This window comes from Ilyonectria robusta (assembly GCF_021365365.1).
Source record: "Ilyonectria robusta strain PMI_751 chromosome Unknown BGZ61scaffold_37, whole genome shotgun sequence".
Classification (NCBI taxonomy): Eukaryota; Fungi; Ascomycota; class Sordariomycetes; order Hypocreales; family Nectriaceae; genus Ilyonectria; species Ilyonectria robusta.
In genome coordinates, this window is record NW_025764471.1 from 114,540 (window position 1) to 133,571 (window position 19,032).

The 19,032-nt window shown below is 52.3% G+C and overlaps 5 protein-coding genes across 5 annotated transcripts; 2 read left to right on the plus strand and 3 right to left on the minus strand.

Moving 5' to 3' along the window:
- Positions 1-4,001: 4,001 nt before the first annotated feature.
- Positions 4,002-6,023, minus strand: BGZ61DRAFT_485495 (glycosyl hydrolase family 81-domain-containing protein; the record flags this gene model as incomplete). Its single annotated transcript, XM_046249717.1, has 4 exons — positions 4,002-4,228; positions 4,280-4,424; positions 4,476-4,678; positions 4,772-6,023. The coding sequence occupies 4 exons, from the start codon at positions 6,021-6,023 to the stop codon at positions 4,002-4,004; spliced, it is 1,827 nt and encodes a 608-aa protein (XP_046096112.1).
- A 3,309-nt stretch (positions 6,024-9,332) lies between these two features.
- BGZ61DRAFT_369481 (glycoside hydrolase superfamily) lies at positions 9,333-10,748 on the plus strand (the record flags this gene model as incomplete). The annotated part of the gene is made up of 4 exons (XM_046241957.1): positions 9,333-9,448; positions 9,502-9,600; positions 9,658-9,707; positions 9,766-10,748. The coding sequence occupies 4 exons, from the start codon at positions 9,333-9,335 to the stop codon at positions 10,746-10,748; spliced, it is 1,248 nt and encodes a 415-aa protein (XP_046096113.1).
- Positions 10,749-12,884: 2,136 nt separating this feature from the next.
- Positions 12,885-13,738, minus strand: BGZ61DRAFT_485497 (uncharacterized protein; the record flags this gene model as incomplete). Its single annotated transcript, XM_046249718.1, has 2 exons — positions 12,885-12,907; positions 13,069-13,738. 2 exons carry the CDS (start codon positions 13,736-13,738, stop codon positions 12,885-12,887), a joined length of 693 nt encoding a protein of 230 aa, XP_046096114.1.
- Positions 13,739-14,497: 759 nt separating this feature from the next.
- BGZ61DRAFT_369355 (uncharacterized protein) lies at positions 14,498-14,662 on the plus strand (the record flags this gene model as incomplete). The annotated part of the gene is made up of 1 exon (XM_046241948.1): positions 14,498-14,662. The coding sequence occupies one exon, from the start codon at positions 14,498-14,500 to the stop codon at positions 14,660-14,662; it is 165 nt and encodes a 54-aa protein (XP_046096115.1).
- Positions 14,663-17,501: 2,839 nt separating this feature from the next.
- Positions 17,502-18,943, minus strand: BGZ61DRAFT_499598 (uncharacterized protein; the record flags this gene model as incomplete). Its single annotated transcript, XM_046251425.1, has 4 exons — positions 17,502-18,441; positions 18,490-18,569; positions 18,622-18,813; positions 18,869-18,943. The coding sequence occupies 4 exons, from the start codon at positions 18,941-18,943 to the stop codon at positions 17,502-17,504; spliced, it is 1,287 nt and encodes a 428-aa protein (XP_046096116.1).
- Positions 18,944-19,032: the final 89 nt, after the last annotated feature.

Below are 19,032 nucleotides of genomic sequence, written 5' to 3' on the forward strand. Positions count from 1 at the left end.
AAGCCCTTTGCCCAGCTGTGGCCGTGGTACCAGTCAAAGCTTCGCCACTCGGGGTAATACTTGTCTTTGCTGCTCGGATTCGCAATGCCACGGACAAGAGTGTTGGCATACGCCCAGGCTGGCGATCAATTCCACCTTCCACTCCACATTTTCAATTTTGTGGAAGTTGAAGTCACGTGCGTCAATTCCATCAACTCCATTTCACATTCACGTTGATGGGCTCAATTCCATCTAGATGCCTTCAACGTTGACCACCGGTTGAATCCGTCAAGAATGGCGGTGGTTCAGGGTAGCACCTACAGCCCCGGCAGACGCGTCCGCTAGACTTTGTCACTGGTACTTCTTGCCCCTCAATTTTTGTGCACGTGCCAACTGTACCCAGTACTAGGGGCTCGCGAACGCGTCTCGGCTTGTCGTCGCGCCTCAGGACCGCCTTCAGCAAAAACATTACCGGTACATGCATCCCGTTCCTTCCTGGGATCCAAATGGACGCCAACGTACCTGTCAAGCGCCGGCGGCCTTCGGACTGCAACGCATCCAGTGCGCCGCTTATCAACTTGGATGCTTTGCCAGACGATTGGAAAATCTTCCCATGGAACAAGTTCCCGGCCTTTTCGATTTCTGAACGTGCTGGCAGGCAGACTTCGTGGGTCTGGCAGCATGGCTTCGACATTCAAGCCCGCGATTCTCCCACGAAGAGGAAATGGGTTTGCGGGCCTTGCCTCCGGAAGCCTAAGCCCAAGACAACGGACTTCTCTGCTGTTGGCACCCAGAATATCGAGAAGCATCTGTTCAGGGAGCACGGACATGTCGACGAGTCCGGGAAGAGGAGGCCGCCCGCTCTTTGGAAGGGAATGCAGGAGAAGACTCCCTCAAGGAACATCGTGGAGATGCTGAATCTTGACACTTCAGACCCTAAAGAGCAAGCTATCGCGAACGCCCTCATTCAACGCTTCGATAGGGACCACTTTCAGAGACTGCTTCTCGAGTGGGTGGTCGACGCCAACATCTCCTTCCGCCAGCCCGAGCACTGCCGACTTCGACGCATATTCGAATGAGTCGTGCTATTCATACAGCCCTGTTTTGCTAATGGCACAGCTTTTCACGTGAAATATCACATGACCTAGAAATTCCTCCCGGCCCGACATTCCTTCCCCTTTACATCACCTAGTCCTGTATGTCAACATCACTCCTCAATAACATCACCAATATCGTATAGCAGCAAGACTGCGAGATTATCATCATCATCATCAACACAGTCATCAACACCATCATCAACAGCTTTAGCTGCTGTGAGGCAGCCCCAAAGTCGTCACAACACACGGCAGCTGAATCCGAGTATCCGCCGAGACCTGACGCAAGCCGACATCGAGGCGGATTTACCCACATCACGGACTTCAACGCCGTCATCGAGTCGATCACGAATAGCTACAAATACAAGGGATAGGGGAACACAAGGCAGACGTGAAAGGCGAACCCGGGCTAGCTCGAGGCTCTCAGTAAAACCAACGCCGTCTGACGATAACCTCATCCTGGTCATTCGATCGTCCCTACGAGATGAGATGGTGGTCAGGTCTTTGGACCTGGGCTGAGGGACTTTTTATGTGATTCTTGGCCACCTCTAGCTGTCATAGAATTTTGGGTATGTAGAGGGGAAGGTGGGGAAAGAAGGCAGAAATTACCGAGTTTCACGTGACGAGCTGTGCCATTACCCGTTGGTTCATGTGTGAGGCAAGCCTCAAGGCGAACCAACTAAGCAAGCTTAGTTGGCCACAAAATTGCGAGACAGCCACAAAAATGCGAGACAATATCAGATTTGCTTGCAATTTGGTGCGTCGATGTTAACCGAAGAGGAACCGGGGAAAATTTTTGGAACTTGATCTTTGATGCCAAGGGGTACTTCCCACGCTAACGGTTTTACGCCTAGTTTACTACTAAATCTGATGCTGTCTCGCGTTTTTGTGGCTGTCTCGCAATTTTGTGGCCAACTAAGCTTGCTTAGTTGGTTCGCCATGGAGCTTGCTCCACATGAACCAACGGGTAGTAAAATACGGCTGTATGAATAGCACGACTCATTCGAATACCTGAATCCATCGGTCGCAGCGACGAATGCCCATATCTCCCACGATACCATTCGAAGGCGAATTGTCGACCTTCATCTCCGACAAAAGACACGCATAATCGACCACCTGAGGAGTGTCCCAGGTCAAATCCATATTGCATTCGATGGCTGGCGCTCAAGGAATCGGCACGCTCTATATGGGATTGTCTGTTTTTATATTGATAAAAATGGAGTCCCTTCGAAGCTGGTCCTTGGCCTGCCGGAGTTGAAGAATTGCCACTCGGGGGAGAATATTTCGGTCCAGATCCTCGAGATCTTAGAGAGCTATGAGATACTCGATAGGGTGGGGTACATCACACTTGACAACGCTGGCAATATGGATACAGCAACGGAGGAGATTGCGGGGGCGCTGGGTTTCGATCCGAAGAAACGGAGAGTGCGATGCTTCGGCCACGTCCTCAACCTGGTGGTAAAAGCTCTGTTGTTTGGGCATAAGGCTGAGGCTTTCGAAGCAGAGATTGATGGGGAGTCTGGTTTTGGTGCTGCCCAGCACGAAATCTGGCGAAAGAAAGGCCCCATCGGAAAGCTCCACAACCTGGTCCATTGGATCCATCGGTCCGACAAGCTGACGTACCGTCTCCGTGCGCTGCAGGAAGAGTTCTTTCAACACTCTGACAGTCCGAAGACTCGAGCAAGGAAACCTTTGGACGTTGTCCGCGATAACCAGACTCGCTGGTTGTCGACGCTCTACATGATGCGGCGGGGCCTTAGGTTGCGGCCCTTCCTCGAAGACCTCGTTGAGAAGGCCACGATTGAATTCAACAGGAAACATCGCAACGGTGTTAGAAGGAAGGAAGAGATGCCCTTGTGTCTCCGCGAGGAGAGTCTTCTGAACGAAAACGACTGGAACGTTATTGAGTTGATGGACAAGGTGCTTGTTGACTTCGAGGAGGCACTTCGAATGCTTGAGGGCGACGCCCAAAGACGAGTACGCAAAGGGGGCCGTATTGAGGCATATGGCAAAATGTGGGACGTTGCCTCAACGTACGAATTCCTGATGGACAGGCTGGAGGAGTGGAAAGCAACAGCGGAGAACTACCCGGATCCCGAACACTTCAAGATAAACATTAACCTGGGTTGGGACAAGTTGAACGACTACTACACGAAGCTTGACGAGACGCCAGCGTACTATGCTTCGGCGGTTTTGAATCCAGCCTCGCGTTGGGGATGTTTCGAGAATACATGGACCGGCAAAGCACAGCTGCCATGGCTTCAGGAGGCAAAAAGAATGGTGAGGACACTGTGGGACGAAGAGTACAAATCACTACCGACTCTTTCGAATTCGGGTGAAGAACCTCCACTCAAGCGTTTGAAGGCAATGAGTGCGCTCGAAAGACACCGAGCCCACAGGACTTCGTCTCTGGCAGGCAGATGGTCTTTGGAAAGTTCACTGAATGCAGACCATGACGAATATGACCACTGGCTGTCGAGTCCCGACGCTAAGAACGACTCTCTCGTCACGGATCCCATCCAATATTGGTGGGAGAGACGGAAAGATTACCCCCGACTGTCACGAATGGCTCTCGACTTGCTGTCGGTGCCGCCTATGTCGGCAGAGTGCGAGCGTTTGTTTAGTGTTGCTGGGCAAATGGTGTCACCGCTGCGGACTCGATTGGAAGCTAGCACGATAGGGATAACTCAGACACTAAGGTCGTGGGTGCGGAATGGCCTAATCGACGCGGTGGATACGTTAATTGATGTGTCAGGAGAGGCTGGGAATAGCATTATATGGGAGGCAGAGGAGGATGGCCAAGACGCTAGGGAATAAGCGATGGGGATCTCGGCGCGCGTATACGGTTCAACCTCTTCAATTCAACGCCATCAATTCAATTTGGAGATGCGGTGGTTCAACTCCACGGGCCAAATGCTGAGTAAGCTGTCAACGCAACGCCACGCGAAGGCGAAATTGATGGAATTGAATTGATCGCCAGCCTGCATACGCCTTGTTCGCGGCAAGCCATGTGCTATTCATGGAGCCGATAAAGGCAGCCGTGAGGATATGATAACCGTAGTGGAAGTGGTGATCGTTGTAGTAAGTGTTGCCAAAGTCAACGTTCGCGTCTCCTGTGACATACGACGCGGATGAGACAACTCCACCCCAAGTGGCTGGCTCCTTCAGTTAGGTACTATCTGAATGTTGTTGTTCATGTGGCTTACTTTTGTAGACAAGAGGGTACTTCTGCTTGTTTGAACCAAACTTGGCAAAAGCCTTCTTGAGCTGGGCCAGACCAGCTTGTCCGAGAGCCTTGTCTCCCAAGAGGGTATTAATGACATAGACAATAGAGCCAAACTTGGCCAAAGCCTGCATTATGTCAGATCGTCATTCTCCACCGTTTGAGAAGCGGCAACTAACCTTTCCAGCAAAGTACATCGACTCCAAATCAGACTGGCCCATCATGTCTTGCGAAAATTCCAACTGCGCGATAGACTTGATGATGTTCTGGGCGCTAGTGGACAATCCTCGACTGCCCAGGCTTGTGTGCCAAGGAGCGAATCTCATATTGACGGGCATTGATGGCTCGACCATGGTCCACGTGGTTCCTCCCACCGCCATGCCTAGTCCCTTGGTCGTCGTCTGCAACTTGTAGTCCCCTCAACCCGGTGCGAGTCTTGGAGTCGAACGAGCTGACGTGGTGGGGAAGGGCGAACATCCAGAGGTTCCGGTAGCATGACCAGACTTTGACCATGTGAAGGTGTAGGTGCCCTTAGCACCGACAGCGGAGCCGCTGATCGTCATGCCAGTCGGGTAGATACCACAGCCGTTATCAAGAACGGCCTCCGACTTGCTCGACTTGGGATCCTTGGCAATCTGAATTAAGCCGTAGAAGGGCTTCGAGGACGAAGCAAGACCGTTGTTGGCAACCTTCAGGTCAAGAGGGTCGCCCTTGGTCTTGTATGCATAGAGGCGCCAGGTAGTGCCGTCCTCGAGGACAAAGTTGAACTTGCGCACGTTGGTCTTGGGGTCCTTTGCCACTCGAGTCATACTCTTGAAGTAGACGCCGGACTGAATGAAGGGCGTGGCACCGCTGAAGTAGGCAGTCGTAAAGACGCTACCTTGAGCGATGGGGAAAGTGATGGCGGGTGCAGACGAGCTGTCCTTTCTAAGCATAGCTCTGGCGTAGTGAGGGGAGAGCGAGTCCATCGTCAGGACTGTGTTGGTGCCCAGCTCTTTGGCGGAGATGATCATAGATTGGATACCGACGGGGTTGATGTAGTATTCCGCGGCGCCATTAGACTGAACCGGGCCAAATACTCGTTGACTCGCGTCGATGAGAGAGATAGCCATACCCCAGCTCGCCGCGGGACCTCCTCCAGCAGACCATGCAAGCGAGTAAGGGAAGGTATACACTGGGCCTTTCTGGTCTCCAAGGAAGAAGTTGGAGTAAAACTTGTTGGTCGAAAGGGGACCCGTCTTAGTTATTCCCTTTCGAGGGCACGGGTGATCTCTCTGCCTCTGAAACATGGCGAGGGGAACGCTGGTGTCGATAGGATTGGCAAATATGTCGTTGCTGGTGGCCATCTTGACTAGACCCGTCTCCTCGGGGTTGTCGGTGGTGGTCTTGACAGGCTGAAACAGGCTCGTTGGGCTCGGGATCGAGCCGGTCAGAAGAGGAGGCTCCGTCTCAAGAGGGTTCGAGACCGTGGTGATGACAAAACCTTCAGTGTGAGGCTCGACGCATGAAAGTGAAGAGAGAAGCAGGGCAGTTCCGGCGGGAGCACGGATGGTGCTGACGGTGACGGTCTCGCTCTTTGGAATAATGTCTTCTTTGGCGTAAGTTGTTAAGTATTCAAACTCATCCGTCTCGGCTCGCTTGAACTCCTCATGGGACTCGTCCCAGGAACCGGCCGAGGTCTCCTGGGAATAGTCAACCCTTGTCCCTGGGTTAGCCAGAGAAGCCATATCGGGAGGACGTTGTGGGATTTCATGACGGCAAAGAATTATGGGATTTTGCCTTGCTCAAGAGGACTGCAACCTCTACAAGACTAAAGGAAGCTTGCTCCTCGGAGGTGGATGTCTGTCTAATGGGTACGGGGGTCCATTGTTCATATAGTCGGCCGAGAGCCATGCTCCTGGACTGAGATACCATCGCATGCGCAAACCACTAGTTTGGTGGCCACCGACCAATGAGGCTAGACACCAGCATCGGGAAGAAATGAACGTGTCTCGGGGCGTGGGAGGGCAGATGCGCGTGGCTTACCTGGAACTGGAGCTGGAGGCTAGACTAAGGCTAGAATCGACCACCAAAAGCAATGCTGGACTAGTGAGTTAACGCCAGCAACGGGGCTCAAGACCCTTCAGGTACCGATAAAGATGGCGGGCAAGGATAGCACTGATTCGAGAAATTGGATTTCTAGGACGAAGGATGGCGCAGATTGGCTGGAAGTACCGTAGAGGAACGGCGGGTGAATGAGGCACGGAAAGGCACAGGAAATGGTTGGAGGTCTCGGGTTGCATCGATGGATTTCGCGGGTCCATGTGGTCGAGACGCCTTGTCTCTTGCCTCCAAGTTTTGATAAAACTCAGAAAGAGCGCCTGGGGCGAGTGCCAGCCTCGATCAAGGCCGCTCGCGCATTCCAGATCAAGTGTCTTGGGCGCATGTCCTCAGTCTCAAACTCTGGGCGTTGATGATGGTGAGTATCTAAATGGGATGGACCGATTGGCATCCAATCCAAAAGGGAAATCCATAAGGGCCTGCCTGTGGCTGCGTGTGCCTGTAGTAGGGAGGGTCACCAGGTGGACGGCGTCGGCTGAGCTCGCCACATCCCGTCAACAAACGGCCAGGAGACAAGCCCCGAATTTGCACAAAAGGCGCTCTGAATGAGCTTCAAAAGACGTAACTGGACACGTCTTTGAGGCCTTAATACCCGCCAGCGCGGTGCTCTGAGTCATTTTGATGTTTTGAAGACGAAAGCTCGGGGGGGGGGCTTTCTGCCGCAGTTGTTGACTATCGTTTCGCATGCTTCAGCCCAGTGAGGTAACATTAGTGATATGCTAAGAGGAAGAAAAAAAAAATTCATAGTGTCTCTTGCTCAGACACGCTATTGATTTGATGACGACGCCTGCTGAACACCAAGTCATCTGGCTTTCCGTCTAGAGACATGCCTCTCGTGAACTGCGTCTCTCTTCTGCTCCCAACCACTTAACTCAAGGTGGCATTCACCAAAGAGGCGTTGTCAGATACTGAGACAATTCGCCGTAGTTAGTCTAGCGACCACAAGCCGTCCATGTGCCTTCCTGGGTCCCGAGGCTATGAAAATCCTCCCCAGGGCTGCCACGCAACCCGATCACGCTCAAAGTGAAAATGGCATTCCAGAACAGGGTACAATGCGCTTAGACATGCCAATCGCTGCTTAACAATCGTCTTTGTTGCGCGTCCCCAGTCCAAACCTGTCTATGCCACGCCCGCTAAAACTCCTAGTTCACCTGTAAGGCTTCTCCATCTCTATCATAACCCCAGCGCATCATATTTGCCACTTCCGCCGTGCTGAAGAATCTGCCGCACGTCGAGACGTGTTGCATTGCTTGGCTGCTGCTTACCGCTGCGTTGATCTTGAGTATGAGTAAGAATGTGCGGCTTTTAGGTGATCAAGACCAATCGTTGGAACTGCACAGCGTGCTGGCCCTTTGGGGTTTGTCCTCCCGGGCGGAATAAATTTCATTCATGCACTGCGGCCTGCCAGGCCCTGCAAGGTGAGCCGAGGGTCAAGTTCTGTGTAATTACTCGGGGACTTGAAAGGGAGGGAGCAGCAGACCAGCGCTGGACGGCCTCTCCTGGAACTCGAGTCGGCGTCCATACTGCGCGTCTCAGCTCACAAGACTCCTGTGCCTGTGTGCCAGTCTCCAAATACCGCTGGGGGACCCGGACCGTGAAAGTGAGCCTAACTGCCGTGGGACTGGCCGAATCTTGGTACTCTCACTACTCCACTTACCCCCTGTACCACAATTGGCGGGGCCCCAAGATGGAGTGTAGGACCGCTGGACCAAGCGCGCTCATTCGCTCGGCTTTACCCGTGAGGGAGGGTGGCAGGCTATCCAGCTGAAGCACCCGAGACCCCATTCCTCATCACATCATCAATCCATCAATCGTTTACAGCGACACTGGCAACATGGAGATAGCTTCAGTGGCGTCGACCCCGGGCCTTGTCCGTTGTCCCGGCCGCTATATGTCTTGCTCCTATGTCCCATTGGCCATCGCCCTTCCCTGCTCAGATGTAACGGTATTCCACAGACCCAACATCCCGCCACATCAACATCAGGCCCTTAAAGCAAGCCGCCGAGATTTCATCCCATGATCAGTCGACCAGGGGTCCTGGAGCAGCTGTTCCCCCGCTGCCATGGTCACCGAGAGCTTTCTAATCCCTGCTCAGCATTACATATCCAACTTCTTGTTCCGACGAGTGTCCAGGATGTCTCTTTCACCACACCAACCTAGCCCAAGAGCGGCATCAACGGAAGAAAACCGTTCAGTGTAAGTGTGTGTTCCATGTTGAACTGAGTCAACATGTACGGATCGTTACCAGGAGGTTCAGTCTGGCGCGAGACCCCAGGCAAGGAATCTCGTGCCACTATCACGCCTCCCACCTGCGTCTTGAGCTTGTGCCTCCATCAAATGACCCCTTGCACTGCCATCACATCTCGACGGCTGCAAGATGAGAGGGCATGACCCTTGTCTAGTCTATCTATCTCTCCGCTGCATGCCCAGCTGCCTCTGACGCTAGATTTCGCAGTCAGATGAGAGCCGAGGATGAGAAAATGACGGTAGCATCACGATCCTAAACTCCAAGAAGACGTCGTTTTAGTCGTGATCACCTCTCTGATGTGCCTTAGCATGTGTTTGCTCCTACCGCTTCATCTTGTAGGAATGACTTAAGATGAACACACGGGCACGCAACGTAACCATCTCGACGTCCCTTGTGATTAACTGAGATCCTACCGAAAGCAACTGGTAAGGTTGAACGTGATGCCAGCGATGGTAACCCTAAACTGCACCTGTCTCAGACTGCCAAAAACGAACGAACGGGTATAAAACAGCAGCATGAACGCCCCCTTGGTCCAGTTCTGCATCACACATTCGCATTCTTCGACACTCTTTTCCTCATTGCAAGCTGATGCTGGAAACTTGAGCGGTCTGATCCACCCTGTTCTATTCTGCCCATTCCCTCCAATCAAAGAACCACCACGTCTAACCCTCTTGTGATATCGCTCGCGATGGTCGCCTCAATCGAACCCCCCGTGGGCCTGGGGAGTCTAATCAACTCAGCGGATGAGACTAGCATCTCCAAGACAGCAACTAGCTACGCCAACTCGGTCTACTTCACAAACTGGTACGTGCCGTCCTCTTGTAAGCGAAAGCATGCATAAGTCTCACTGGTTGCAGGGGCATCTATGGGAGGAACTATCAGCCTCAGGACCTCCCAGCCTCCCACATCTCACACGTGTTGTATTCCTTCATGAATGTGCGGGCGGATGGAACTGTGTAAGCAGTATTACCAACCAACTACTAGCTTTAATCATCTCGCTGATGCCATCCAAGATACACTGGTGACTCTTACGCCGACCTAGAGAAACACTATCCAGGCGACTGTAAGGATATCTCGCTCAATGACCTATTCAGAGTATTTGCTAACGAATACTTTCACAGCTTGGGATGAGCCTGGCATCAACGCATACGGTTGTGTCAAGCAACTTTACCTTCTCAAGAAGGCCCACCGCAAGCTTAAGGTTATGCTCTCCATCGGTGGCTGGACTTGGTCGGCCAACTTCCCAGCTGCTGCTAGCTCCGCTGCTACACGAGCTACATTCGCCAAGTCAGCTGTTACTCTTATGAAGGACTGGGGTTTTGATGGCATTGACGTTGACTGGGAATACCCCGCGAATGACACCGAGGCGTCCAATATGATCCTTCTACTCCAGGCTGTCCGAAATGAACTGGATTCGTATGCTAAACAGTACGCACCCGGGCACCACTTTCAGCTATCAATCGCCGCCCCAGCTGGCTCCGAGCACTATGGAAAGCTCCATATGAAAGAACTTGGAGCCCTTCTTGACCGTATCAACTTGATGGCGTATGACTATGCAGGTTCCTGGAGCGCCTACTCGGGCCACAACGCCAACGTCTACAAAAGAACCGACAACCCTAATTCGACTCCTTTCAACACCGATGACGCTGTCAAGGCCTACATCAACGGTGGCGTCCCCGCTAAGAAGATCGTACTTGGTATGCCCATCTACGGCCGCTCGTTCCAGGGCACCTCGGGCATTGGCCAGCCCTTTTCAGGAGTCGGGCCTGGAAGCTGGGAGAACGGAGTCTGGGACTACAAGGCTCTGCCAAAGAGTGGGGCTACGGTCTCTTACGACGATGTAGCTAAGGGCTACTATAGCTACGACACGAGCACGAAGGAGCTCATCTCTTTCGACACTCCTGATATGATCAAAAAGAAGGTATCCTATCTTAAGAGTCTTGGCCTCGGCGGCAGCATGTTCTGGGAGGCCTCAGCAGACAAGAAGGGCTCGGACTCGCTCATCGGCACCAGCCTTAAGTCTCTTGGGTCGTTAAATTTCACGAAGAACTATCTTCACTACCCCAATTCTCAATACCGCAATATTGCTGCGGGAATGGCTTGAACGGGTTGGATGCTTCACTTCTGTTCAGGGGAACTGCCTCGATAGTGGCAAGGAAGCTTGCTGGCGTCGCGTTCGTGTTTTATAATCTGTACATACTTTCTTTTTGATCTGTTACTTACCCCTAGGACCACTTTGTGGTTGTGTTCCCTTTGTCGACTGCGGTTGGGTTGCAGGGAAACCGCCAACACCGCGTGCGGCATGTCCGAGGAGGACATGCTTATGGTTTCAATGTGTACATGACTTACTTGCTGTATATATTCACTCGCTACAGTTTTTGTATAAATCTCGAAATCTACGACTTTATGATTCTTTCTTCGTGATCGTATGTTCCCAACCATTGGGAAATTGTACCTAGCCGGCAGCATACTTAGTAGTAGAGACGTCGGATTGGCTTCATCACTACGTAGCTTTACTCAAGCCAGTACCGACAGAGCGTACAGTCTTGGCTGCATCGTTATTCGTGCCAGTTTGGTTGGTTCGTTGGCCGTGTGAATCTTGACTGAGCTATGGTTGGCGTCATCATATTACGAGAATAAATTCCTTGGAGATTAGGGATTTCCCTAACTATCATGTCTGTTGTTAGGTTTTATACTTTTCGCTTAGGAGACAGGGTTTTGCTTGTGAGGTAAGACTACTCCGTACACCAAGGGGAATCCCCAACAATTGCCTATAATGGAGTATCTAGGTGCCATAGCTTATGTGATCCCTGCTTCATTGAGAGTACAGCCGCCGCTTGCGCCCTTCCTGCCAAAGCGTCGCAATGGAGTCATCCTCGTCACATCACGCAGCTCGGATGCCGCCAAGTAACTGGCGGGTAGTCACAAGGCTGTCTGCAAGGTTTCAACAGGGCTTTTTGAGAGCAGATTTCAGTCGTTCCGATAATCCCATTCTCTCTGACAGTTGCTCATGTGATGAGAGGCACGTTGGGCATAAGGTTTCGGTAGTTAGTATTGAGGCTGAGACAAATTTTAAGTCATGATAAATATGATTGCATGTGATGAGAGTCACGTTGGGCATAAGGTTTCGATAGTTAGTATTGAGGCTGAGACAAATTTAAGTCATGATAAATATGATTGGATATTGGCCTCACAGGTCTGTCTTGTTCTACTACTACTACTACTACTACTACTACATCTCTATGCCACCTCGCTTTTTCAGTCAAAAGACGCATTCCCGCCTCCTCATTCGTCCGTGATCCCTGCAAGCTGCCTTTTCACTTGAAAAAACACTTTGGTACTACACTCTACACGTGGTTTTCAAGTGAAAGGACCATAACTGCTAATCTGATTGGCTGCAGCCCCTGCCCACCGTTTCTTTTGCCTCAGCCAAGCTGAACAACCACGACGAGGAAAAACGCGTTAGCTGCTTAATCTTCCAGTCAGCAAGCATATTGAGTAGTAAACTTGTTGGGCAGGAGTAGGAGCACGTTGAAACGCGTCTTCTACACGTTCGTATGTCACTGCCTTAGTGTTGCTCAATCACCGCTCCATCACTTCCATCTGTTAAGACAAAAACGGGTTTTTGTTGATGATTAAAGGTCTTAGTTCTGAAGGTCTGTGAGGAGCACAGCTCAGTACATAGTATCCACATCCCAGCCACCAGCAGGTCGGACCATCGTAGTCACACGGTCTCAACACCATCATCCCATTGTCTTTGAATACTTAAGCCGCGTAATTCGATAATATGACTCGATCTTCGGATACATTCTTTCAACAAGACAACACAGCAGCTGACACCTTAATGCAGAGACCTCGAGATAGAGGACAGGGAAAGGAGCACGTATGCCTTGGACCAAGCGAGACGACGCCATGGCTTCAGCATACAGGCTGGCAAGGCAAACTACTCTCCAGTTCTGCCGCCAAGGAGGCCCAGTTGCGTCTCCTAATAATAATACTTAGGAAGGAGTAAATTTTTTCATCAGTTAGTTATTAAGTCTTCATTTTGCCCACTCTTTGCAAGGGCTATATTTCCTTTCTTAGTAGACCATTTAATTAATTAGTCTACTCTATTTTCCTTTACTTCTTTTACCATATAGCTAAATGGTTGGCATTGTCTGATAGACTAGAAGTCAGTTATTTTCCCTCCTTCTCTTCCTTCCTCCTCTAGGGTAGGCTGCTTTAGTATTAGGTTAGGGTATTATCCTTTCCCGCCTATTAAATCTAGTAATTATAGTAGGGAAATATCTTACTGGGTTAATTAATTGAAGAAAAATACTATAACGTACATGATAAGCGAGCGACTCAGTCAAGCGAGCGACTCACCTAACCATATTGGACGCCGTCTCAGCATCCCCAGTCCAGGACTTGGGTCCCCGACATACCGGTACACCGGTGCACAGAATGCCTTCCGTGACTCCCCGGTGACTCTCCGCCCGATACCTCTGTCTCTCTGTCCCTCGACGTTAAGGATGGGGCAAGGTGAGGCGAGCCGAGCCGAGACGCGGCGAGGCGAAAGCGCGGAATGCCGTCGTGGATGGCCTGGCCTGTGCTGCCCTCATCGGCCCGTGCCGGGTCTGCCTGCGGACTGCAGTGCGTACGGAGCACTGTACGAGCAGCGTGGGACCAGGGGTCGGAGCCAGGCTGGTGCGTGCCCTCGCGCGCTGAATGGACTTCAATATCGATGGCGGGCTCGCATTTAGAACCCGAAATAGCCCAGCGTCCAACAAGCACAGCGCCAGAAACCAGACCAGAGCCACCAGAGCCACCAGAGCCACCAGAGCCAGGGCCAGAACTACAGTACAAGCCCGGGCCCCGCGCGCGATGTCTGAGGGTACGTCGGCTCCTGGTACCATCGCTGCGCTTGCGCATGGCCCCAGTCGTTCGAGAGTTGGAACTTGGAGGAGGCCTAATTTTGCCCCCACCGGCTCGAAGACACTCTGCCGGCCGTGGGTACCGCTGTACCAAGCCCGGACCCTGGCAGTAAACTCGGGACCCTGGGCCGCCTACGTTTTCGCTGCCATCCATCCCCCTCTCATATTGAAGCAGCGTCATTGCTCCTTAGACATGGGACATGGGACATGGGCCAGGGCGACAGCGCAGCGCGCCGTGTCATAAGGGCCCTGATGTCCGCATCCCTTCACTACCACCACGCACTTCACACCTCATACCTCGAGCCTTGCACCCCACCCTCCCCTTCCTTCACATCATGCTTTTAAGTGTCCGTATGCCCTTGATATAGCCTACCTCGAGCTTGCTTCTCCCTGTCTCTGATCTAAACCCCTCCTCTTCCTTCAACTTCCTTCAACGGCATAGATCTGCCTCTTATAAACGCCGCCGCCTCACGCCACAAGGACACTTTCACGTATGCCGAGTTCCCCTTCGGTGCCCATTTCATTTATTCATCCAGCTCTTCCGACACGAGGCATACCATCACAATAGCCCTTTGACCAGGGTGGCGATCAACTCAACTTGAGGCCTCGGTTGAGTTGATGTCAGGGATGGCACTGTTTGATATATGGTACGTGCACGCTCGCACGGTTCACATAATGATCTTTCGTCCACCCGAGGCGCAAGTTGATTGAGTTGATCGCCACCCTGGCCCTTTCTATTCTCCATAAATCCCCAACCCTCCTGTATCCACGCCCTTTTCGCTCTGCCTCTGCTCGTCCCCTAGTGCAGACATCCTCGAGGCCGCACTGCGCTCTGCTCCTACAACCTAAGCATTTGGTGAGCTTGCCCATTCCGGAAAGTGGCCAGCCACAACACCATTCCCAGTCTAACAAATACCTACGTCAGTTGCTTCCAGCAACCATGTGCGACTTCACGAAAAATTACTACATTTACACGTCCTGCGTGGATCCCGGGACTCACTTCTGCAAGACTTCCACGGATGGAAACCGAAAACAATCCTGCCCCAAAGGCCCTCATGAGCGCTACATCGTGATTCCCGAGAATTGCCCGCTGTGCTGTGGCTGAGCTAAGCTCGCGGATTTTCGACTCCATGGCGGCCGCTCCCCTGTTGAGCTCAACAAGAGCTCTCACTTCTCAACTTGTCCGTCTTACTTTATGGTCCATCCCGGAACACATGCAGCACTCCCAGGGCGCCACGCGGAGAGTTCAAGCTGCAGCTTTGACCTCCTCTTCAGAAAGTCCATGAGAGGGGTCCTTGCGGTTCTCTCACCGTTTGCGCCCCGCTCGGACACTACCCACCATGTGGGCACGGCGAGACTTTTTTCTTTATTTTGGAAGAGGATGGGAGTACAAGAAGGGCATTCTACTGGTACTAGGCGATATTGCGGCATTTCAAGAGGTTTCTGTTCATACCTTCATACCCGACGGCCGACGTTACGGTGTGTTCCTGCACGTCTATTGACGGATCCATTACGATCTATTTTCTCGAGTGGAGATTTTCGAAATGTCTCCCAACCGGCGCGGCAGGGTTTGCGTTCAACGCGGCATCGCCATCATGTTGGGGGTATAGTCTGCTATGCTCTACCATCGGGCATCCCCAGCACAAGAGATGACAAAATTCCACGGCTCATGCCAGTGGCGACCACATACTAGATCGACTAGCCCTGCGCTCTCGACACGCAGGACTTGGCAGGGTCCCGTCCACGCTGATAATGTCGCATGCGGCCTCCTCCACAGTACATTAGAGAAGCGGAACACACGCACAGACTGACTGACTTGAGTATGCTAGGTCCGAGATTAGTGAAAATACGATGATGTACCCATTCCGCCAGCTTATCCTGGTGCAGCTAGGAAAAGCAGGCTTGGGATTGAAGCGTAGGGTATGGAGCTCGGTGCAAATAAGTCAAATCACGCGTGCCCCACGAAGTCAGGGAACAGAGACAAAGGCCGAAGTCGAACAGGACCCAACGGCTGAATGTCCAGTGGATTTTGCCAATGCAGTCGTCGAAGAGCGCCAGAAAATATGGGCGACATGACCGTAAAGGTAAAGCTGACGGTCAGGCGATTCCCATGGTGTCATTCTTGGCATATTCAACTCATTGTGATGCTGGCTATCTATCTTTGAGCTTGAAATGGAGAGGTATGCACACTTGGGATAACAGGCGTCAAGCGATGCCACAGGGGCAATGGGATGCTAATCAGATGCAAGAGGAAAAAGTGGCCCTTGCACTCCTCATTCCTCATTACCCCGCTCCAACGCGCCCAAGACCAGGTGTAATCGATCGATTGGCGGGGAGATCTAGCTATGTAGGTACTGCTTTGCTATCTTGGGGAGCTCGCGGAATTCTGACACGATTGGGACAGTTTTCGTCTGCGCAGCTAGCACCGGTTCTCTAGGCCGCCTTGCAGTGATCAGGAGAAGCTATGGATAACGTGGGATCAGAATTATCAGTGTGGTGATTCCACGGAATTCAACTGGTTCCTTATCATCCTCATGCATTGACCGGAAAGCCAATTCCAACCTTCACTTCCAACGTCTATCGCCGAGATAAATAAAATCCGAACGAACCACGGCGGGGACCCCCAGCGTGTTGGCGAGCTGTCATTCTTCGGGGAGGGTATATTGGAGATAATATAGACCCCATCCAATCTCAAGCTATCGCCTTACCACGGACCAACTATTGGCCCGGCTCTGAGCTCCCTCTGCATGCAACAATGACAGCTCCTTGACGTCGTCGCAGAACAGTTGAGGAATCAGAGCAGGCACAGGGCCCAACCGAATGGATCGTACGAGGACTGGTCCCACTGACTATATGCTCGGACAGAATGAGTTAAGACCATTCAAGACGTCAGTCAACGCACCAACACCGTCATGGTTCTTCCAATCTTCCCCAAGCTTATCACGCGTCGGGTTTGGGGACTTGTTTCAGATCAATTAAATGCATAATCCCTAACTTTTTCCCCTCCGGAGACGCGTCAACAGCTTTCATCGACACTCCTCATGAACATGGAGAGATAACGCCCGCTGAGTACCAGGAGTGGCCCTTTCAAGGTGTGGCGAAATGTATTGCAATCGGCGATGAGAGGATGTTCCATTTGGAGTTTTCGCTCCCTCGCGGCCTGGGATATGCTAATCTGCCGATGAGCGCGGTTGATTACGGACCGTCGAAACTGGTGTTAGGCCCCTTGGCGAATGATCAAAGAACACGGCCGAAAGTGTCGTCCCCGGGTTCAAAGTCATCTGGTACTAAGTGGACGCCGGAAGAGGATGAGAACGTCCGCAGCATGAGACGACAAGACTTCTCTTGGGACAAGATACAAAGCGCCCTTCCACATCGATCTAAGGGCACAATCCAAGTTCGGTACTCAACCAAGCTCAAATATTGGCCCGATCCCGTGGATTGAAAGATGTTCAGCATCGGCGGACAAGCGACCGATTCGTTGGGAGGCGTTGATGGAGAGAACCGGCACAGATAGGTAGCCTGGTCGCAAATCCCTTCGTGATTTCAATCGCAGTGCTGCCACTCGGTGGAGGTAACATAACGTCTTTACAACTGCATTGTATCTGAGACATAGTAAGGCAACAGAGATCAATTTCTACCCGAATAGAACGTCTTGGTCCTTCAACTGCACAATGGTGAATCAACAGGAAGCTCCTGAAGTCCAGCAGCCGCAACAGAGTGGATCAGTACGCGGCGCGGGCGCTCCATCTGCAAGCACTACGAGCCAAAATCGCGGGTCCCATCTAAGCGTAAGTCGGGTGCCGTATCGTGCGATTGCGGCGTGAGGAGCGAAGGCAGCCCTTCTGAGACCAAAAGAGATCTCATATCCGCGTTTTTGGAGAAGCATGGTGGCCTGGTGGGTATCAGTAGCGTTGACAGGTGGCAAAGCGGGCTGCAAAGCATTATCGGCTCTCAAGCCTGCTGCTAGGCAGTTGCATCGTGGGATCGTCAAACTCGATCTTCGGACCGCACAGGTCGTAGACACCAGTGCCGTAGGCAGGCAACTGGCCAATGGTTGTCACCTCAATAGGGGGTTGGTACTGGGGCCAGTGCTCTTCCTGAGATTGAGCAGCTGGTTGATGGTAGTTTTCGGTGGTCGGGGTTTGGTTCTGCTGCGCCTGGGAAGTAACTGGCTGCTGAGCCTGGTTCATGGCCTGGTGTATCGATTGAGTGTACGAGGGCATGTTATGGTGGGAATCCACTGGCGACGCAGCCTGAAGAGTGTATGACGGCGGGTGCTGCTGTTGGTGCGGGTAAAAGCCATCCTGCATCAAGGGGCTCTGTACCGAGGCCGCAGAGAAGGTGCTCGGGCTGCTTTGGATAGACGTTGCGATCCCTGAAGGTGGGTACGACATTTCCAAGGAAGATCTGTCAACCTGCTGTTGGGCAAGCTGATATTGGTGCTGAATGGGGTTGGTGCTCATTGTTGCGATTCCCGGGTTGCTTTTGTCGGTGACATAATATGCTGGTCGAGGAATGCTCGCTGGTCGATGGAGCATATACATGCCGGCTTGCTGTTCGGCGACGGCTTGCGCGTGGAACTCGGGAGGCACGCTGGATGGGATAGCGTGCCGGCCAACGTATTGCTGTTGCTGGAGGGGGTAGGCGTGCATTTGCTGTCCAAATTCGGGAAAGGAACTAGCGCGGTGTAACGAGCCCTGTGGCATCGAGTTGACAGGAATCATGTCTTGAGGAGACCAGGTCATCGCAGAGGTCTGTGGAGTGGACGGAGATTCATCAGAGTCGGAGTCCGATGAGTAATCGTCCAGGGTATCGTTGGGGTTCAGTCCTTGCTGGTGCGACCTCCGCTGGTGCTTAGCCATGGTGGTTTTTCGGCAGAAGCTGTTGTCTTCTTAGCAGACGTAAGTCAACTTGTTTGGCCTTGCTAACCTCTTCAAGCAGCCGTTATGGCCACACTTGTAAGGGCGCTTCCCAGTGTGGATTCGTCGGTGACGAGCGAGACTGGAGGACTGTTTTACCAGTTAGTGGCTGAGGCTGCTGTAGGCACACGCCGCAACTTACGTCCGAAAAGCATTTCCCGCAGCCAATATGTTGGCACTGGTGAGGCTTCTCACCGGTGTGTGTTCGGATATGGACAGTCAAGGCACTTCGCTGAATGAAGCTCTTCCCACAGCTTGGGGTAGAGCAAGAGTAAGGTCGCTCATTGGTGTGAGTTCGATAATGCCTTTGTAGGTCAGACTTGCGATTGAAGCTCTTTTTCCTAAATGTTAGCGAACTAGATAGCTCAGGGGACTAGGAGGGAGCAAACCTTGGTGCACGACTGCCAATCACACTGGAATGGGCGAGCCGTAGGATCGTTCTCAACAAGTTCCAAAAGCTCCATAGCAAGGTCTCGGGTGTCCCGGCTAGATTGTAGACTGCAGACGATCGAATGTGTCGGTGATATCAAGGGGCAGATGCTGCTCGGCTGGT